The sequence below is a fragment of the Gastrolobium bilobum genome, unplaced genomic scaffold (assembly GCF_033153095.1).
Source record: "Gastrolobium bilobum isolate Gb01-03AN ecotype WA unplaced genomic scaffold, APGP_CSIRO_Gbil_v1 utg8498, whole genome shotgun sequence".
NCBI classification, from domain to species: Eukaryota; Viridiplantae; Streptophyta; class Magnoliopsida; order Fabales; family Fabaceae; genus Gastrolobium; species Gastrolobium bilobum.
In genome coordinates this window covers 468,275-490,882 of record NW_026898476.1, presented here as the reverse complement: position 1 = coordinate 490,882, position 22,608 = coordinate 468,275, and the positions used below count along the sequence as shown (strand labels likewise).

General features: G+C 34.8%; 2 protein-coding genes and 2 non-coding genes across 4 annotated transcripts; 1 reads left to right on the top strand and 3 right to left on the bottom strand.

Moving 5' to 3' along the window:
• Window positions 1-2,541: 2,541 nt before the first annotated feature.
• LOC133316601 (uncharacterized) lies at window positions 2,542-7,775 on the bottom strand. Its single transcript, XM_061518375.1, has 8 exons — window positions 7,642-7,775; window positions 7,134-7,457; window positions 4,278-6,613; window positions 3,919-4,188; window positions 3,623-3,703; window positions 3,222-3,333; window positions 3,079-3,145; window positions 2,542-2,795 (listed from the first exon to the last, which is right to left on the bottom strand). Exons 1-8 carry the CDS (start codon window positions 7,745-7,747, stop codon window positions 2,699-2,701), a joined length of 3,393 nt encoding a protein of 1,130 aa, XP_061374359.1. The 5' UTR covers window positions 7,748-7,775; the 3' UTR covers window positions 2,542-2,698.
• Window positions 7,776-7,892: 117 nt separating this feature from the next.
• Window positions 7,893-7,964, top strand: TRNAP-AGG (transfer RNA proline (anticodon AGG)). The gene has a single exon. It is a non-coding gene; the product is annotated as a tRNA-Pro (tRNA).
• Window positions 7,965-8,758: 794 nt separating this feature from the next.
• TRNAP-UGG (transfer RNA proline (anticodon UGG)) lies at window positions 8,759-8,830 on the bottom strand. Its single transcript has one exon. It is a non-coding gene; the product is annotated as a tRNA-Pro (tRNA).
• A 1,511-nt stretch (window positions 8,831-10,341) lies between these two features.
• LOC133316595 (uncharacterized) lies at window positions 10,342-18,915 on the bottom strand. Its single transcript, XM_061518366.1, has 2 exons — window positions 18,789-18,915; window positions 10,342-13,678 (listed from the first exon to the last, which is right to left on the bottom strand). The coding sequence occupies exon 2, from the start codon at window positions 13,494-13,496 to the stop codon at window positions 10,572-10,574; it is 2,925 nt and encodes a 974-aa protein (XP_061374350.1). The 5' UTR covers window positions 13,497-13,678; window positions 18,789-18,915; the 3' UTR covers window positions 10,342-10,571.
• Window positions 18,916-22,608: the final 3,693 nt, after the last annotated feature.

Genomic DNA, 22,608 nt, shown 5'->3' with positions numbered 1-22,608 from the left:
TAAACTCTTGATTGACATTCTGAGCTTCATGCTTTTTAAACAGTGCTTTTGTCTAGCTAAACGACACCATAACTAAAAAAGTCCCTAGGTGTTGAGCCAAATCCTTGTCAACCAAACGCATGTTTCCCAGAATCCCAACTTCATTTGCAAGGGGTAATTTAAAAAACCCTTCAACCAAACACCACCTAGATGTTTTTCAGATAATTAACCCTTATTCTTATAAGATGCATGTCGTATTTGTATATAGACAAGACAACCCTCTAATTTACGTGATATTATGTTGTTCATTGCATTATATTGTAATTTTATGCTTCTCGTACTGTTTTATTTGTGAGTTTTAATTGTTAAACCCCAAACTTACTAATTTTCTACGTAAATATTTTTCTATCCATTTAAGTTTTTTGTAAAAGCATGAGCTTGCTATAGCATGTCAAAATTTCATTATATCAACTCACGTTGATATTGAAAATTGAAGTTCATCACATGCGTGGGTGGAGATCCCAGATTCGAAAAAAGATATCAATAGGTTGTTCCCAAAGCTTTGATTTACGATTGGGATGGAAGAAAGATTACGTCCTCCTTGAAAATCTTTTGTTTTCATGCAAAGAAATTATAGGTTCTGTTTGATTGCTCTGTTTTTTTTTTTTTTGGTTGTGTAAAATAGTCAATGAAATAGATATTTTTGTGTTTTCTTTTTATTTTGAAAGTTAAAAATCAAAACACAAGACAAAAATAATTTAGATATATTCTCTAAATTTAATTCTAAAAATTTAAAATCAGTTATAATTATTAAAATTATTTTTACAAAACAAACTTTGTCAAACTAGTTTTTTATTTATTTTTTCACTAAAAATCAAAAACCTATTTTTGAAAATAGATTTCAAATAGATCCTATATTTTCTTTTCTTTTTCATTTTCTGATGCTAACAAACCGGGGGGTCGACACGAGATGTTATATTATGCATCTTCGTAAAAAAGATTTTTATCTACACACACCCAATATTATATAAAAAAAAGTCTTGTTTTGTTAGACAATATGATATTATATACAACAACCTAAGAATTGTACTGCAAAATACCGGGGCCGTTTGAGGTTCCCTTAACATTCTATAGCCCCTAACAATTTTCTAAAAGAAAATCGATTAGGGTTCACCAACCACCAACCTTCTCCTTCAGTGAGTCTTTCTCCTCTGTTGTGGTTGTGGACTCCGGCAGTGTAGAGAGAAACGAAGAGAGGAGATAAAGTGAAGTGAGGAAGAGAAAGTAAAATAATGATAGACCATGAAGAGGAAATGAAAATTAAGTTAGGTTTAATAAATAAGTAGTATAAAAAAATATAAAATGAAAATAAGAGTTAGTATATCAGAATAGTCTGATAAGCTATAAGGCTAGGCTTTTAAATTGATGTTTGGTGTTTTTTATCAAATGAGCTTTTACATAATAAGTCCAAGTGTATATCCTACAGAGCCCATCTGTCTCTTTTAAGACCCCTAGTGAAATACAACTGCAACTGTACTCTTCTAGGTAAGGCTCGATGAATAGCCCCTCCTCTTCCTCTCTCAATGTGCAAAATTTTATTCTCAGCTCATCAAGTGTTCAAGTTAAGGCCATGCAGTTGTTCATATGAAGCCTTCAACGTAAATAACAATGGCTTTGCATGGCTACACCCAAGTCATTCCCCAAAAGAACCTTGGAGACAAAATTAAATTATATCCCCAAATATAAATAGGCCTATTCAACTCAACTAAAGAATTATTCCACCACCAAGCAAGTCAACTGACAAAAGTTGTTTTAGCTTTATCAATGATTGTCAATATAATCATGTTCGACTCAAATCAAACTAATCAGGTAATGGGTGAAATTCATTTCTTTACTTATGTTATCATAGCTGTGCCTGTCCCGATGATATATGTAGCAAAGTTTTTTATTTTTAATATATATTTGTAGATTTCGTGGTGTTGGAGGTCATAACAAGTCCACAAATGATCCACCATACATTTTCTTTAGTCTGGGTCCACAAAAGTCATTATCTGACGGAATATCGAGCCATCTTTTAGATATTTAAAATGTTTAAACATGGAGTGTCTCTCTATGATACTTACTTGTCAACAAAGGAAGGAAATATTCCGTCTTAAAAGAGATTTGCCATATTAAAGCTCATGCGCTTTACTTTTCTCATATAGTATAAGAGAAGTTATCTTATGTTATGAGATAAATAAAATGAAACCCACCAAATTTAAAAAAAAAAAAAAAAAAAAAAAAAACATATTTTTTTATGTGAGTGTAACATGAGAGATGAATATCATGTAACATAAGAGTATAATTTCCAAATGTATTTTAGTGAAGATGTGCTGTATCTAAATCCCCAAGTTTAAGTAGGTATTTCGTGTTATTGTGTTTAAAATAACACAATCCCATTTTTTATTTTACCTTAATTTTGATTAGGGAGCACGCAGTCAAACATCCAAAGTAAATATTAACAGATAATAAAATATACTTTATTAAGAAAAATGACATATATAGTGGAGCAAAGGTCCACCTGTACATGCAAAAGGATGTGAGAAAACATCTTACAAACTTTTATACATGACAAATATATAAATTAAAAAAAAAAAGTTTGGACATGGAATGGAAGATATTTTCATATGAACTAATCTACAGATGATCACGAGGAAAAATAAGTAAAAGACAAACAACTCTATTTACATTTATTCACAGGAATAAATGTTATGTCATCTCTTTTCAACCATACGGTGGAACGGGTTTTCTTCACATTGTCTGCAAAAAGACTATACCTGCAACCAGAAGGTGCATATCAGGAATGAACTATCATAAACACTAACACAAATAATCTTAATCATAGAACCCATCATCTAGACGATGCAATTCTATAGCAATGCATTAGAAATAAAAATCTTAGGAGAGCAGAAATTTCCGCATATGGAACTGGCTATGCGAGGTAAATGTCAAACCCCCTTACCCCAGTGTCCATGAAAGCAGTATTCCTTACGAGAGAGATTCAAGCTCGTTAATAACATAAGAGCAAAAGAACAACAAATAAAATAAAAAAAATCCAACCTTTGATACTCCAGCTTCTGAGTAACTATGCCATTCAACAATAGTTCTGAACTATACACCATTGCCCCTGCAGAAGCAAATCACGGCATTCTTAATTTTGAGCAGATGGTAAGTTTTTAAAGACAAATGTAACAGTTTCTAACCCTTTTCCAGAAAAGGCACACAAGAGGCATAATCTTCTTCACAAGATACGATCAGTAGATCATCTGGAATTTTATGGTCTTTCAAAGCAGATCTGCCGACTCTGTCCACCGCCTAGGAAAATCAGTTACAAGAAAAAAGGTTTTGAGATGGATCAAGTGCAAGGTTGGAAACATGTTCCAAAAGAAAGACTAGTTTAATTTCAAAGACATGCGTGTCTGTGTGTTTCTTAATGATAAAATAGAATAATTAAAATGAACCTATCAAGGAAATTTCTTCGCACATTCTATGATTTGTTCACAGAAAATCATGGAAAGGAGGAACTATCCAAATTCCAAAGATATGTTTTTCTTCAACAACATAGGAGCATAACCGGGGAATGTACCCAGAGAAAGATGCATACCTGGCCCCGAACTGCAATCACTAAACTTGAAATAATCTCTTTACTAGGTTTAGCATTTGGGGTGATCAATACTCTTCGACCCTGCAGAAAATTATGATAATTTTAGAGAAGCAACAGACAGAAAATGCATCTGTTTGTAGTATTTTACCCCCAAAAGCAAATTTGCTAACGTGGTTCAGTTATAACTTATAAGCAATTTAGTCCCCCTGTCAACCTGCAATGATGAGGCTCTATCTTTTGCTGATGTGGCACAATCTTTTTATAGCTGGTGGCATTAAATTTTATAATATATTTACCTCTAAAAGTGGATGCTGGGATGCACGTGCTAGGGACACTGGCATGCTGAAACCAAACTCCTTTTCCTTTTTGGCATCCCTCAAAATGTAATTTCTCTCATCAATAAAACAGCTAGCTTGTCCACAGCTCTCAATCCATAAGTGTGTGACCACTGGTTTAGCAAAAGCAATAGCTTCTAACATATTCCTTGTACGCACAAATTGATCAGCTATGAAGTGTGTTGCATCTGCAATGGAGGATGCTACAGAAACTCCAAGCCGTGCTAAAATCTGTACAAGTACAAACAAACAAAATATAACTAAAACCCAACTGTATGTCTGTATTTGGTGATAGGAGTTTATCAAAAATCAGACATTACCTTCTTCTGACGCTTAATAACATCTTCATCTAAGTGGTGGCTGTACAGAATTCGAACATCAGTCATATCCTTCCTCCTCCTTGAATCTTTAGATGGGGTAATTAATTCAGGTCTACTGGCACTTAATCTACGAAGTTCTCTATTGTATGAATGTTTGTTATAACCATCGCCCATACAAACAGGTGATGCATCATTCATTGGCATCTTACAATTAGCTGGAGCTGCAGAAGCCAAATCAGAGGAATTGTACCTCTCTCTTGGCGATTCATCTGAACTGGTGACTTCAAAATTATTAGTAGACCACCGGACATGTGCATTATTCTTCTTATCTGAATTCAGATTTGCATCCTTCTCATTTATAACATCACAGCAAATAGGAATTTCCCCTTTATTTATTTTATCTCTCCTCATTTGTCTCTTCCCAGCAGTAGATTTCCCAATCTCTTCAGATTCCGCAGATGGTTTAGATGAACCAACTAACTTCTCAGATCCTTTATCGTGATTAGACAACTTCCTAATCCTAAGAGATCTCCTTCTACGACAAACTAATTTATCCATTTCAACGTCATTACTAACACTAACAGCACCTGCCTTTGGAGCCAATTTCTCAGGTTGACACAATTTGGTACTATCATCCACTTTAAAGTGATCAGAAGACCCAGGAGTATATTTAGGATTCAACGCTTTAGATGAATGTAGGCCAACTCCACTACTTTTCTCCAGGGTACCAATACCTATATCCCCTTCTCTCAAACTATTGGATGGTGTATCAGGATTGATCAATTGCTTTACTGCTGAGGATTGTCTAGTTCTACGGGCAATCGGCGTAAAATGACAAACTTCACCCTGTAATTGCCTTTCTTTAACTATACTCCTTCCACTTCCTCTGTCATGGCTTTCAGGATTATTCAACTCATGATGCTGACGTCTTTTCAAAGCTCCTGCTAACTTTCTTTGCTCAATTAATGGAGATGAGACTATTCTACCATTTTCATTAGCACTGGAGGTTTGATTGCTTCTTGCATTTAACTTCCTCCTCTTTGATCTTATCATCATATTGTCTTTTTTGCACTGTCTGACTTCTTTAGCACATTTCTTTGATAAACCTGAAGTTTGCAAATCTGATTTAACATTGACTTTCCTTTTCTTGTCATACTGTCCCGAACATTCCTTTGATGTATCTGGCCCCACTCTTCCAGTGGAAAAGTTATTAAGCTGATCAGATAAACTACTTCCAGCAACATGAGTCGCATTATTAGCAACATGATCAACAATATTCTCAGCATGGCATAAGGCTTCCATAGCTTCAGCAGCCATTTGAGTATCAAAACCTACATCCATTATTTCCTGCACATCTGCATGAGCATTTGGTTCCATCTCTCCTCTAGGGCAATTGGTGTTGTCAAATTGATCATCCAATTCATTAGCAAGATTCCTTTTTAATTTTCTTGTTGCTTCTTGTATAGTATTATCCCTTACTTTCAGATTATGCATCCCTAGTCTTGAATCAGAGTGAACTGCAGTCTTTCTTTTATTAGGGACACTTAAAAGTTCCTCATCATCCTTAACAACATTTGATTTGCGCACTTTGATCTTCTGAAATCCTGGCAAAGACCTTGGCCTCTGAGTTCCACCCTCAAAAAAATCTTCCCTTCTCCTTTTAAATATATCTCCCCCACCTTCATCCTCCCGGCTATCATCCCAGTCATAAATCCCAATTTTTCTAGCTTTGTCTCTATCATTAACTATCTTCGCCAAACTTTGTTGCCCTTTTGTACTGGGAAGGGATTTTAAATTTTCCTCCCTATTCTTAACACAGTTAGTTTCTTGATCAAACTCTATAATATTATCTTTGAGAAACCTATCAACAACATCAAGAGCATTGGCCTGTGAAAACTCTCCAGGTTCTTGAGAGTTAGCATAGCTTAATCCTGCCAACTCACCATGGTAGATAGGCAACTTGTCCAAGTCATCTTCTTCATTAAGATCATTGCTGCTATGAGACTGTCCATTTGTTTCAACAGGTAAATCATCACTGAAAAGTTTTCTCACTGCCGAGCTAGCAACCTTGAATATATTTTTGTTCTTGAATCCCTCAGTTTCCACACTGTATTTCCCATTATCATACTCCTGATCAACTTCCCTAACCTCCTCAGAACATCTAGGAAAGGATTCCCCATTATCCTTTACAGCCACTGGTTCCTGACAAAATTGACTCATACCCATGACAGAATTGGTCTTATCCTGGCTTTGTTTCAAAGCCATATTGCGAGCAGCAAAAGAAGCTTCCCGCAAAAATTCTGCACGGATAGAAGTAAACCGGGGTGGCATCGAACCTGAGAAAATATATATATTCAAAAGAAATGGAATACACTCACATGATACTTTTCAAACATAAATGGAATAACAATCCATTGCGACATAATTAATCCTACAGTGATAGTGAAGACAGCCGCTCAAAAGTAAGATACAAAATACTGTAGAAAAACAGAAAAGCAAGGATAGCACTTCCCATGAAAATAAAGGAAACAAAAAAGGATAAATTAAACTCCTGAGAACAGCCATCAAAATCAGTGTTCTGTTTTTACAGGTAAGCAAATCAAAACAAAATATTTCTTAAGAAGAAAGCCAGAGTTAATCCAAACTTACGATATGTAAGCACCATTTCTTTACTTATCATCAATATGTATGCCACCTTTTACTAATGCAAGAGAGGGGTTAAGAATAAAAACAAAAATTGCCACATAATGATTATCATTTCCAATTACCATTATAATTGCTAAACCAAAAAAGACATTATAAACACTTTAGAATTAACTAGCCATTAGTAAAACAGTTGTGAAAGGACTCATTCACCAGAACTGTTAATAACAGGACCAGTCTTGTCACCATGTCCACAAGAGGATTCACCCAAAACCTCCTTGCTCTCCCCTCTGCATTGAGGATCATCATCATCATCTTCATCATTCTCCAAAACTCGAGTTCTATCCGATTCCGACCCTTCATCCAATAACTGGGTGTTACTGTCAGTATCATCCAACGACTGAGTTTCACCGGCAATTTCCATGACCTGAGTTTCACCGGCAAGGTTAACCGCTTGAGTTTCCAATGCATCGTCATCGTCGTCGATAGGCACCGTGTCTTCTAAGTATCGCCATTCGTTATCACCATGATCCCCACCTGGCATTCCCAAAAATAAAGTAAATGTCAAAATGATGTAAATTAAGGATTTTTCTTCAACATCTATATGTGAATCTGAATCATCATAGTATAGCAAATACAGAAAAAAGAAACTATATTGAAAAGGATCAAAACCAAAAAAAAAAAAAAAAAAGTGAATAGTGGAAGAATAAGAAGCACTGACAAGAGGGCGAAGAGGTTTCGAATGGTTGAGTGTCGATGTAATCAAAATCTGCATGGATTGAGGTGTTTCTGCGATCATCTTTGCCGAGAGAATCCTTCGAACTCATAACTGCAAAACCCTATCCAAATTAGGGCATCGGAAGAGGAAGAAGGACAATATAGGTGCTGTGAATTTTTTTGGAGGGAAAATTTGTGTAATAATGTTCTTTTACTATCAGTGAACAAATTTTCAGTCTGTATTTAATCATTGTAGGGCATTTGGTCTAGTGGTATGATTCTCGCTTAGGGTGCGAGAGGTCCCGAGTTCAATTCTCGGAATGCCCCAAAATGGTTTTGTTTCTATCTATTGATGTTAAGGATATTTGTATCACTCTAAATACGATTAGTGAACGTCACCATACTTATTTCAAAACGTCAATAATATATTGTTATATGACTACATCAAATCTTACCTCTTTAAATAATTACATAACTATTTAATTGTCAATCATTTTTTATTTATTTATTAAATAAAGATATTCTTGTACCAAAAAAAAAAAAGTATAAACATAAATAACTATAACGTCGTGCATTTTGATTATAGGTTAGTACTGACAATAACAATGCCATAATTTATCACATATTAGATTAAAATTACCAATGTTAAATAAATATTACCGATAAAGATTGAGTGCATAATAAATAAGTCGCACTTCTAAAAGTCAATGTTACAGGATGCCTGATACAACCTCTTATTTTTAATGCACAGAAAAAAAATCAAAATTTGTCAGCATAGTTCGTTAATCTTAATAAATAAAGGGTTTGGTGTTTGTCATTTTAAATGACAAAAGTTATGTCATTTTAGGAGAGAGATAGACACAGAAAAACGGAAATCATGGGAGAGAGAAAGTGAGTAATTTTTTTAAATTTAAAATTTAAATAATTTTTTTTTTTCTGTGTGTCTCTCTTAAAATGAGATAACTTTATATCATTTAAAATAACAAACACGTTTCCCATAAATAAATTAGTAGAATGGAACAATTTCAAGAATAGAATAAAGTCAATGCCTACGAAATATCATACAAAATAAAATAAAATATACCTACCATTTTCAATAAATAATTTACTAATAAAACAATGGGGCATTCCGAGAATCGAACTCGGGACCTCTCGCACCCAAAGCGAGAATCATACCACTAGACCAAATGCCCATTGCTTGTATTGAAATATCTTCCACTTTCTAATTGATAGTTGTGGAGCCATCATACAGTTCCACAAAAGTGACAAATGCATTATTTGATAATTTTTAAGGGGGTGTTTGGTAGGAGGTTTTGGCAAGGATACCTAGGCAATTTGAAGTGGGTTTTCAATTTGCCTAAGTTTGGTACAAGAGTTACAAAAATTTGGATAGCAAAATCCTTTCCCCATCCAACTTGATTTCTTTGCAAATTTTTTTGGTTTGCACTGTTTCAAAAACCCATGTTGAAGGTTGTATTTTGGGGGTTTGACGGGGAAAGTAAAAATTGAGTATGTATTTTAAATTTCAGCGAAGTAAAATTTTTTGAAACAATGACACCAATTAAGCTGGCTTTTACAAACTGTCATTTTAGACAAGGGTTGATCAGATTCAAAAAATAAAAAGGGTTAATTTTGTAATTTCAACTCATTTTCCCATCTATATTTTACCTTCAACCAAACATGGAATTCGAAAATTTAAATCAATTTCTCTGGTAATATTTCGGTCTACCAAACAACTTTTTTAAAATTTCCCCACTAATTTGAGTTTACAACCATTTCCCTACTATTTATATTTACCTGGTTAAAAAAAATTTCTCATCTACCAAACGCCCCCTAAAGTCATTCAAAAAACATGGGTCGTGTTGTTTTCAAAACAGTTGGAAACAGTGTGGTGGATTTAATGCCAATTGCTATTGACCAACTAGGCATGGATTTAATAAGCTCGAGTCATGTGCCTTATATCAGATCAAGATATGTTTGGATGAATTTTTTTTTTTCAAAAGTTATTTTTTTCTTGAAAAAAAACATGTCTCATTTTTAGGTCATTTAAAACATAAGTCACAAAAAAAGTCAAAAATTTACTTTTTTTCAGAAGCTAAAAATTTTAACTTCTAAAAAAAGCAGTAGTCAAAAGCCAACTATTTTTTTCAAAAATTAAATATTTTTATAAAAATATAAATAGCTTTAACTTTTATAAAAAAACACTTCTAAAATAAAGAAGGGATAAAAGTTATTTTTTTTAAAAGGCAAAACAAACTGGCTCTAAGTTGTGGAAAACCGGAGGTTTAAATATTTTTATCCATAATCCATCCCGCATTCTGAATTAATTCCATAATTGGCTCCAAGAGTCGAAACTTATAAAGATACCGGAAGGAGCCAACTGCCTCAAAAAAATAATTAGGATTAAATTAACTTCAAAAAAAATAAAAATAAAAATGTGAAAAACATTTTCATCATTCAAACAATTATTCTGCCTAAATATTGGAATTTGGCAGCTTCTAGCTTAGGAAATCTGTACGGCTCCGCCTACCAATGTTCCATGGAGTTGGAATTCAAAGCTAAGCTTTCACTATAACTTTTGGCTCCTCCTACAATAACAAAACAAATAAAGCAAGACACCTTGCATGCATGAAAGTGCACCTACATGTGGTTGTTGGTTAAATCAAATTCCTTTAGTAATACTAATTGGTAGCATGACGCTTAACGCAACTCAAATTCCAAACATAACCAAGAAAGCAACAGAGAACCAGCGCAACCTCCTTAATTCAAGAGGCACCAGGAATAAATACCTGAGGACTCGGGTGCTATCATATCAACTGCATAGTCACAGAAAGTGTATAGTTTTTATCTAATTTAAAAAAAAAAAATTAAAAAAAGGAGTCCAAAACTGCCATCAGGATCGCTTATAAATACAGTAGATGTATTCAGCCACTTTCATTTGTAGTTAAAATAATGCATTGGTAGTGCTCCAGGATCAAGTTCCCAGAAGCCACTCAGATTGCCATGTTCTTCTGTAAGTTTGAAGGCTGGGATTTGGTGGGAGAACCTGAGCAACTCCTTCCTAGATATTCTCATGGTCATGTCCGATCCCTCATTTGATTTGCTCTTAAAAACTGAATTAAAACCACTTACCAACTCCAAAAGTAAAACATACATCCACTTATCATTTTCTCCAACAACTTCCACTATGTCATACTCCAAGTTTTCCATATCAGAACGTTTGATTTTAGGCGTCCATTTCCTATATAATGCCCAAATTTCACCTTTCCTTGGAAATATTGCATATTCCTTAGTCTTGCCATTAACACTAGCATGCAACTGATGTGAAATAGAATAGGTGTTACTATATAAACAGGGGGAACTATCTGTTTTAATTTTAAATCTTCCACAGGATATAAGCATGTCCTTATCTTCCCATCTAATAGCATTATCTGGTAGCCAGCAATTAGTAAGATAAGTAACTTGCAACTGAAAATCTGGGCTAGTCCTAACCTCCTCAATCTGACCATAGTATTTCGGCAGTCCATCCTCATCACCATAAAATGCCCAAATCTGACCAATCTGAAACTTTTCAAGGGATTTCGCAGCATCAAAATTGAAGAACTGAGGGTCTGGAATTTCAATAGCTTCTGTGCCCGAAGCCGAAGGAGCATTAACATCATCAATATGATCAACAGGATCCTTGTTCTCCTCTGCTGAATTGCTTCTTTCCAAATTAACCTTGGCAATAGATGCATCTCCCTCAGGCTTCATCACGAATTTCAATGTCTCAGAGGACCTTGTGCTCATACCAACAGATGGACCAAGACCAACCTTCCCTTCCAAATCTTCAGGAACAGCAATCTCTTCCAGATTCATAGGCAAGGATACAGGATCAAGTTCATAAGATCCTACAGGAACACCTACCCTTTCCTGACCAGTCATTTTAAAAGATGGAACTCTGTGAGAGAATCTGAATAACTCAACTGATGGAATTTGAAAGGTGCGATTACCTCCCTTTGTAATTTGAGAGAAGATGCTCACAAAACCTTTCAACTTATCCAAGTATGCAACAACTACTCCCACGCCTTCAACATAATCTGACATGATTTCAACAAACTCAAAATCATACTGCCGATGAGATTCCGCATCCATATACCATTTGATATCCCAATTTTTGAAAAGAGCCCAAATTTCTCCCTTTCTAGGATACACTTTAAAGGTATTGCGGGCAATCTTTTCACAAATAATCAGATGAGAGAACATCAGACGATCTTCAGTGATTTCAGTAGCACCAAGTTCATATTTCCCACAAGCAATTGGCAATTGCGCAGTTAACCAGTTGATTTCATCCTTGTCATCTGGATTTGGTTCAAACCATGTTATCCGCAGCTTGAATCCAGGAGAGAGAACTTTTCTGATTAAAGCATAGAATCTAGGCATGCCATCTGTTGTATCATAAACAGCCCAAATCTGACCAGCCACAAAACACTCCTCTTTCTTGTCCTTGTCAAAGTCACTGAAATCTGCATCAGGATAAACAAAAAAATCTGGATGATTTGTTGATTTCAAGGTTGAATGCTCTGAAGCTTCATCTGTCTTTGAGCTGCCCAATGCTTCTTTTCCCCTCACCTTAATTTCGTCATTTATATTTTCTAAGCTCTCTTCAGAATAAAAGTTCTTCCGCTTTACCTCTTTCTGATCATCTTTCAGATCAGCAGCCACATCACTCTGGTTTTTCATTTTAGCTGCCTCCCCGTGATTTTCACCACCACCGCTTGGCGATCCACTCCGCTTATCCCTTTTTACCTGTTGTACTAAGTCATCATCATCACTCGCATTCTCCTTGTAGGAAACCTGATGCTTTTGCCGCGTAGATCTACGTGGAGGCTCTTCTCTATGAGTAGAAACACCAGGAAAACCATCATTGCCAGCAAACTTATCATCTATGGAATCAGAGCTAACTATAGAATCAGAACTTTCACTGGATTCTGCTACCCATTTCCTCCTCCTACCATTTCGCTTTACAGGGACATCAGAAGTAGGACCTTTCTGCTGACGAGATTCTGTATTGGACCTGTTAGTACGCAAATTACCTTGAGATCCAACACCTACCTTGGAAGCACCATGATGACTATAGTTCTGCTGGCTAAAAGCTTGCTGACTTGAATTAGCTGCCGATGTTGTATCTTGCATATTCACATCATATGCAATGAAAGGCCTATTGCAATGTTGGCAGCGAAGAGATCTATTTAAAACTTCCCTGTAATACTCATATTTAACAGAACAAAATGAGCAGACAGTCCAAAAAGTAGGACGGCCACCATTATTAAGCCCCTGCTGAAATGGCTGCCTAGACTGTTGTTGAAGATTCACGTTTTCAAAAATGGGCCTGACATTGGTTTGCATCGCAGAATTAAAATTCGTCTGAACCTTCTGATGATGATGAAATGGCATAGCAGTTTTGCTCATTGGAACCCTGCGCTTCAAGTTCATGTCAAGCAGATACCGTTTTTCTCTATCCAAAAGCACTCTTTGAGCTTCCCCAATCAGCTTAAATGCAGCTTCTGCACCAGCAAACTTGTTTTTGTCAGGATGAAGTTGGAGTGCAAACTTCCTGTATTGCTTCTTAATTGTTGCATCATTGGCCGTCAGCTCAATTTGAAGAATTTTATACCAGTCCATCTCATTACCAAATAATCTCTGCTCGGCAGAGCAATGCACATCACAAACAATAAGCATTTGAGTGATATTCTCCAGATCAGGACATAGCTGCTGAGCTTTAAGGGCAAATTTACGAGCCACTGTGAAATCCTTACCTTCCATCTTTTTTTCAGCAATGTCCTTGGCCCTTAAGGCCTCTTCTTTATTGCAGGCCATAAAAATTCCAGATCTCAAAACCTAACAGAGTGCTATGGCCAATCGAACAGACAAACAAGCTAAATTTAATTTATAACTGCTCTGAGAAAAGATTGACCAAAATCAAAATGCAAAGGGCAGATAAATCTTCCAACACTCCACCAGTCCCCGAAAAGGTTACAGTCCTCACATTTAGATTGACCCTGCATATTTTGCATGACTTACAACCGTTAGATCCCACATCGACAAACAAATATTTAAAAAATGAAGGAGTTGCTTATCTCACAAACCAATTTCCATGCCTAAAATTAATGCATCAGTAGATGGGTCGGATCTTTCAATTCATTAGAATAATAGCAGTGCAATCACAACAGAAATTCGTGAGCAAAGTTACATGCGATCATCGTAAGTGGTATGTGTGTGAATTTATCATACACAAAACAATCAGAATATCTAGATAAAGGAATAATTATCAAGACTAGAGAAGATGCTTTCTTTCTATTATCCTCCTCTTTTCACTCAAATTTCTCTTTTATATATTTTGGGGCCAAGCAATGCCAGGCACAATATACACAGACTACATAAAATCAATAGAAGTGTAAGAAAACAGAGGTGAAAACTGAAAATGCTTCCATCCACCATGTTACACACCAAGGTCTTCGCATGGTATTAATTAATAATTATTAATTTCCATTAATAAAAGCATCAGATTGATATCAATAAATATTGATTAATATCAAGTAATGTCGCCATTTATTGACATTACCTTTTTAGTATTTCAAATCCTTATTATAAAGGTCGCAATGGCAGTATGGAATAGACAAGCAATTGAGCAATTATCTTCTTCCAATCTCTCTCTCTTTCTCCTTTCTCAACTGTAATTCTGTCTGGTACTTTCATGGAATCCTGTCTCCAAAGTACCGGCAACCTATTCTCAAGAGCACAAGGTGCAATTGCAAGCGGTGCGACAAGCTATGATGCACGGACACTGACACGGGACACGACACGATACGACACTCCGACACGTAAATCTTAAAAAATGTCATATTCCGACACGTTAGGACACGTTTTGATATTAAATAATATTTTAATATATATAATATAATTTATATTTAATACATATAATAACCCCTAAAAATCATATAATCAATCAAATATTCAAATTCTATAAATAAATATAACAGAAAAATAATAAAACATTTTGCTGGCCAAGTTCATATCCACCCCCACCCACTCCCATCCTATCAAACAAGATCCTTCTGTTTCAAACTGAAGCCTAGCATATAGCATGCATTCACGCACAGTCCTAATACAATACGACCCACACTAAACACCTAATATATGAAATACTGTGCCTAATGACTAGCTCCTGAATTAAACGTTGGAAAATGCACCCAAGGAATCACTCAACAGTATGTAAAATGATGGTGGTCAATTTGTTAATATAAAAATTAAAGGCAAAAAAATTATTCAGAACATATTTCAAATTAAAAAGTAAAGATTATCATAGAAATAAATGCTTTCCTGCCTGAACAATAATAAGACAACCCACAACCAACTCACCTTACATGTACAGAAGGAACTAACTGAAGAAGCAAGAAGAGGGCATCTGACGAAGAAGAAGAATAGAGACAGCCAAGCAACAGACGAGCCGAGGAAGAAAGCGACGAGTTGCAGCGCCTTAGAGAGGGATATCAGCGTGAAGAAAGAGATTGGATTCTAAATTTTAATTTTTATTAAATGTCTTTTACTTTTTTTTAAATTATAATTTTTTTATGAAAATGTCAAAAGTGTCTAAAAACGTGTCCAAAAACTTTGACTACATGTCGGACTCGGTCAAAGTCGTGTGTCGGAATAGTCAACGTGTCCTAAAAAGTTGACTGTGTGTCGGACGCGTGTGGAACGTGTCCGCGTCCGACACATATTTTTTTCAAAAATTGTCGTGTCCGTGCTACCGAGGCGACATGTAACCTATACAACAGCCGCTGCAATCAAACATTTACGCCAGAATTTCTAGTCTCTCAAGCCAACATTGAACAATTACGCCAAGATTTCCTTGACTCTCAAGCCAAACAACTAACAGCATAAAGTCTCTAGGCATTACTGAACAAGTGTGATCAGCACATCTTTGCCATCCTCTGACACGAGCCCCCGCCACTACCACCATTTTTGGCAAATCTAGCAATAGAAATTCTTGGCAAAATTCTGCACAAGTCCACGCTTGCAGATGCCACGCCAATGCATGTACATACTTTCTGCCTCAGATTCCCGCATTTTCCCCTGGGTAACTCAACCGCTTGGCGCTTTTCAACAAGAAACACTATTTTTGGAGTTAATACACACACCCAAAGGACTGGCTACTACTAACCGCGATGCATCTTGAAGCACCTATTGCCTAGGTTAGAGAAATATAATATAAAACTATTAATTAGCTTCACCTAATAGCTTAAGCTTTTGGTTGAAATGGTTCTTTACATAGTATGAGAGTCTTCATGACCAAGTGGTCACAAGTTTAATCCTCTTTGCCCCTATTCTATTAGAAAAAATAATAATTAAATAATGTGAACTTTCTTGACATAAGTAGGCAGGGCCTAATGCATTGCCCATCCTTCAAGCCCGATGGCTCTTGTGTGAGGGGGCATACCAGAGAAATATAATAAAACCACTCCCCGTTAAACCCGACTAGCAAGTGTGGGGTGGAGAAAATCTTTGTACGCAGCCTTACCCTTGCATAATTGCAAAGAGGTTGTTTCCTGGATTCGAACTCATGACCTTTCAGTATGAAGGAACAGTTTTACCACTGCTCCGGTTCGCCTCCATTTTACCAAAGAAATATAATATAAAACCATTAATTAGTCTTCACCTAATAGCTTAAGTTTTTTGAGTTAAAATGGTTCTTTACACCTAGGTTATCAATAGAGGCACTATACCGCACTAATGTAGTGTAGCATTGCGTGGTTCACCTTCATCACAAAAAACGTTATGCGATGCAATCGTTCAATGCAGAAGTTGCTATCGTGGCCTATCACAGTGCAACATGATGAAAGGGCAAAATCATGTAACTGTCCCTGTGCATGCAGTGTTTTAGGCCCATCTTAAGGAGGGGGAATCGAATTTTGACCCCTATTTTACTGTTATGGGGAAAATGCAGTGAACCCTATCATTGACAGCCTCTTTCAACTTAAACCTCTTGACCACTCTTCCTTGGACTCAAATTTCTGGCAAGCCCATCAAACTTTGGCAGTTTTCCAGCAATTTTCCGACAAGGAGAAGAAGAAACAACTATTTGACTCTTTTTGTATTTGACTCTCCAAGCCCATCAAACCCTTTATTCGACTCCGGCAACGCAGCAAGGTGCCTAATTTGGTTTTTTAGTTTGTATGGCCAAGCTCATTTTTTGAATAACCCATTCTAATTTATTTTTCTCTTTGTTTTGTGATTTTCTAGCAAGGCTCAAAGAACCATAACACCCACTTTGTACTTTGTTTTTCTGTTCCAGCTTTTATGTTTGATTTTTTTATTTTTGAGCTTTTATATATTTTTAGTATAATTTAGTATGATATTTATGTGGACTTCACTGTAGCGGCTACACCTACCGACTATCCTGCTATAGTTTTCGGGATTGGCCGCTATCCGAGATTGATAACGGACACTTGGTACCAAGTTCTACTGGTTGATAACCTGCCCAATTGGGATACATTTGTCCACACCATCCATCAACGCTTTGGTCCCTCCAAGTGAGAGGATCCCACCAACCTCCTCACCAAGATGTCTTAGACAGACTCTGTCCTCGATAACTACGTCGCCTTTGAGAACCTTGCCAACAAAGTCCATGGACTCTCTCAATGGCATTTATGCCGCTTGTTTATCTATAGAGTGCAACCTCATGTGTATAGCAGTCCAAGATCATCGGCCTGTGGACTTACATGATGCATTTGCATTCGCATGCATATATAAGTCTCAACTCAACAAGCCGCATCAAGCCCAGCTACCCCTACCCCATCCTAATCTCTTGTCACATGACTTCCTATCATATCTATGATAAACAAAGAATTTCAGTCGCAACACAACAGACAATGCTTCAACTATAATGAGAAGTACGTCCACAAGCATCGATGCAAAAGTCTGGCCCTTTTATATTACAGTGATTTTTGCAACACAATGGACGACTCGCTACCGCCTGAGCCTGTTGGACTGAATCCGACTTGAGGATGAGTCGCGTCTCGATGGGGGAAGGAATGTTACACACCAAGGTTCTCACGTGGTATCAATAACATTTATTAGCTTCCATTAATAAAAGGATTAAATTGGTATCAATTGGTACTAATTAGTATTAATTAGCATTAGGCTTTATTGGCTTTACCTTTATATTATTTCAAAGCCTTGTTTCACAATGGCTGCATGGAATAGGCAAGCAATTAAACAATTATCTTTTTCTCATTATCTCCTCTTCTCTCTCCTTTCGTCTGTCTTTTTTCTCAGCAATTCAGTCAAACTCTACAAGTACCCTTAACAGACCACCTGCATTTGGTTCAACTGATAAGAATGGAAATACTTTGCTAAGGTTTAAGTCTGATTCCCAATTTATCACTACCAACAATCCCCCTGAAAGGCAAGCTCTAAGTACCACCAGTATAAGCCTTCTCTTAGGCTCGTGGCATGCCTGCTTTTTATGGGGTAGGTAGCACCCCTTCACCCCAACCTTATACTAAAAAAAAAAAAAAAAAACTTTCATACAACTACAACATCAAAAGCAGTCTAACAAGTGCTAATCATTTAAAAATCTATACAATCACAAATCAGAAAAAATAAAGAAAACAAAAATAAAAAATAAAACCCACATTCTGAAAGCTTCTCTCTGCATAGACGTTTATAGCAAGTTTACTGTGCCATTGACACTTCTTTTCACAAACCCACCTCAGCACCGAACGGGAAAAAAGTAAAAGGCAAAAACCCTAATCTATTACGAAATAAACAACTCCGAACAACAACAAAAAAATTGCGATTTTTTTTTTTTAAATGAAGAAGCATCAGTGAAAAGGCTTGAACAAGCGCCCCTCCCCCTCCCACAAACAAAAAAAGAAAAAAAAAATCTACCTTTAACGAAAAAGGAAGGCACCCATTTCTTTTCAAGTGAATGGATATTAATAAATGCATTCAACAACTTTGAACATGCAATACGGGGGAAAAGATAAAAAAAAAAATCGATAATTGTTTAACTGTGAAATCTGAAATTTCATAAAGAGAAAGGGTTTTTTTTTTTTTTTTGTAAATAAGAGAAAGGGTTTTAGAAGCGAGGGAAGTTGTACGAACCTGTAAGAAGGATTGAGAATTCACAAAACAAAGCGAGGGAGAAATAAGAACAAAATCCTTCAAGTAGAACACAGTATCATCCCCCAGTAACCATTTATTAGGTTGCCTCCCACACCACCACTTCAATTTTTGGTTTGTTCTATTTTGATTTATTGTAATTTCTTCAATGTCTAGGGGTTCATATTTGATTAAAAAGTTGATCTAACGGAGCAAAACAATCCCAACCGTTCATAAATAAATTAATAATAATAAAAGGGATAGGATAGTGTAACAACTAATTAGATGATGTGTTGGATTAGGATTTTAAAAGATTTTTTTGAACTAAAAAATCTTATAAATTTATTTACAAAAAAAAAAAAAATCTTATAAATTTTAAAAGACTATTTAGAATTATAGAGACTTTAAAACTTTTTTAAAAGACTCATTTACAATCAAGATTTCATAAGATTGAATTTTAAATGATTTTAATAAAATTTATAAGATTTGAAAGGACAATATGTATTTATAAGATTTTAAAAAATCATATAAATTTTTAACAAACATTCAAAAATACAAGAGTCAATAAAAAATGGAAAGGTTATACCTACAACCTATTTTTGTTTACAATATTTTACAACTATATCTTAACCGTTGATTTCCGTCAATCAACGGTTATCATTCATTGTAAATTAAATATTAATTAATGAGTTTGATTTGCGAAAATAATAACCATTGATTGACGGAATCAACGATTATGATATGGTTGTAAAAGGTTATAAACAAAAATAGGTTGTAATTATAATCTTTCCCATAAGTAAAACATACTATAATTTTTAACAAACATTCAAAATTACTAAACAACGGCTTTTCACATATCTAATGGGTTGAAAATTATCTTCTTCATTTGGTACCAAAGCTATGCATATATGATTATAAAACTCAATTTTTTTAAATATAAAAATAATTCTAAATTTGCATATATAACCTAAAGTTCATAATAAAATTTCGTTTAGAATTTTTTGCAATTGATCTTGAAAACCTTGGAGTTTTTGTTTTACATGATGAGAGTTTTCTAACCATATATCATATGCATATTTTCATTGAATATTCTAACAAAACTTCAAATATGGAATTTTGGGTTTAATTACATGAAAGTTTGAAAAATTTATCAATTTTTTTTCAATCGATACATTGAAACCGTAAATTGCTTTGGGATTTTTGAAAAACAAGTTTATAATTATCTATTGACACAAAAATTGTTTGAAATTGTTTCTTATAATTAAGGAATTTTGTTCATGAATGTATTGTTACGAAATATAGGGTTCATATTATGAAAGTTTCAATCTTTCTTTAAATTGATATTGTTTCATTGATGTAAAACGAAAATTGGTTTGAGGGTTTTAGTTTCCCTATTATTTTTACTGTTTAATGTTATTTTTAGAGTAAATACCCCTTTTAGTCCCTAACAAAAAACACGGTCCCCACTTTAGTCCCTAATAAAAATAAATTAGTCAGTTAGTCCCTAATAAATTCAAAGTGGACCCATTTGGTTGAAATCGTGGTCCCTCACAAATTCAAAAAAGACCCATATTAGTCCCTCAAAATGACTAAAATGGGTCCACCTTGAATTTGTTAGGGACTAACTGACTAATTTATTTTTATAAGGGACTAAAGTAGGGACTGTGTTTTTTGTTAGGGATCAAAAAAGGTATTTACTCTTATTTTTAATACAAAAATCACACGTATTTGTGCCAAGAAAAAATCGTGACCCATAGCTTGAAAAAACACTTTTTATTAAACTTCCAAAATTAATGAAAAATATGTTATTTTTGAGATAAATTATATTCAAATCTCGTTGGTTTCTTGTTTTTGGATTATTTTGTGATGAAAATCGCTCAAAAATATGCTCTCTTTTTTAGTTTTGATGAAACTCTCGTGGCGAAACCCAATTTCTAGCAGTCAACATGCCAAAGGAAGAAGAAAACACTGCAATAGAAGATTCTCAATAAATCTGAGGGGTTACAGTGAGATTGTGAGAGAGGCATCCTATTTATATTTTTCACTAAAAAATCTCACGAAATTCACATCAATAGAAAATTCATTAAAATCATCGGATTTTTAAATACCACTAAATTGTGATTCCATTGTTTAAAATTCTGATTGAATACCAACGGATTTGGACGGATTCTAAAATAATCCTTTAAAATACTAATCGAATATTTCAATCCATTAAAATACTAATCGAATACCAACGGATTTATTTGTCCAAAAACAATCTATTAAAATACTTTGAAATCCCAATTCAATACACCCTGTTAGTGTTACTACTAGTGTTACTGTCAATGTTACTACTAATCAATTTCACCGTCAGATCGACTATGTTGATCGGTTATATTTATTTTCATATTTGTATGATTATAAAACATTAAATATGGGAAATCATAACCATACAATGGTGAAAATAAATATAAATTATTAAATATGTGGAATCATAACCATACAGAGATAGAATTAAATAAACCGTTGGATCAACATAATCGATATAACGGTGAAATTGATGGGTAGTAACACTAATTGGTTGTTACAATATCCTTCCCCTAATAAAAATTAAAAATAATGAGTTGAAAAAGATAACATTAATTTTAGGGTTTGATAGTTTTTTTATCTCCTAAATACATGTAATAGTATGTGGCAATGTTATTAAATCCGAACTGATCATCGATCCGATTGAGATACCGGATCAGTGATTCAACCGCATGAATCGAATATTACTCGTATTTGAAATCTCACACACAGAGTCAATGGACGGAGACAAAATCAATATAAGAGAAAAACAAAAGACAGGAAGAAAGCAAAATATAGGGAAGAAATCGAGATAGAGATGTGTAACTGTTTTTTTTTATTAAAAAAATTATATTTGAAACCATTAATTTAATTCAATGTAATTATAATAAAAAGAGAATAAAAATAGAAAGATTAAATAAATAGAGAATATAATCGTTCCTTAATTTTAAACCGCTGTTATAATTTCAGGTAACTTATTGGTTCTAACTTCTAAATACTGAGGAGAGGATTTCCAAAAAAAAAAAAAACATACTGAGGAGAGGATATTATATTTGGTATTTTTCTCCTATCTCTTTCTATTTCTTTTTCTTTTACGCATATTTCCACATTTCTATTTTCATTTTATGATTGCACATTTGCTTACACTCTCTAATCATCATTCGCTTATAAGAAAACTACGAGTAGCAATGTTAAAATGAATTGAGTTCATCATGCTCGAATAATCTAATTAAGTGCATGCATGGGTTGGTTTAAAATTAATTGTTATCTAACTTGGTTTGATTTGATTTGCCGTAATTTGATACGAGTCATTGGAGGATGCATGCAAATTCATAATTATAATAAATAATTAATATAATTATTAGTTGTTGTTTTTTTTTTTTTTGCAAAAAGAGGAATTACAGTAAAAGGCTACAAATTATTGAGCCATAGATACCCATCAAATCCCTACTTAGAAATTCTCTACACTCAGCTGGAGGTTATTGTACAATGTGACAGTCCCAATCTGTCCACTTGTTCCCATGGTGAGTTAAGGCGTCTGCGACCATGTTCCCTTCTCTATAGATGTGAGATAGTTTTGTCATCTACTGTCTTCCAAGCATGGCTTGCACCTGGTAAACCATAGGAGCAACCAGGTGGTTCTTTTCGCAACTATTAATAACTAAGTTAACAGCAACTCGAGAGTCCTCTTCTATCAAAATCTTCCTGCAACCTAAGTTCCAAGCTAGTTGAATGCCATTTAGGAGACCCAGATCTCAACTCTTAAGGAGGATCCTCT

Bases quoted from the DNA above. Each gene is read 5' to 3' on its own strand.
- LOC133316601 (XM_061518375.1), bottom strand. From the start codon at position 7,747: ATGAGTTCGAAGGATTCTCTCGGCAAAGATGATCGCAGAAACACCTCA. The intron at 3,704-3,918 runs GTAAATATATTA...AATTTTCTGCAG, and splicing joins CCCAGCATCCACTTTTAGAG to GGTCGAAGAGTATTGATCAC. The intron at 3,334-3,622 runs GTATGCATCTTT...TGATTTTCCTAG, and splicing joins TGATTGCAGTTCGGGGCCAG to GCGGTGGACAGAGTCGGCAG.
- LOC133316595 (XM_061518366.1), bottom strand. From the start codon at position 13,496: ATGGCCTGCAATAAAGAAGAGGCCTTAAGGGCCAAGGACATTGCTGAA.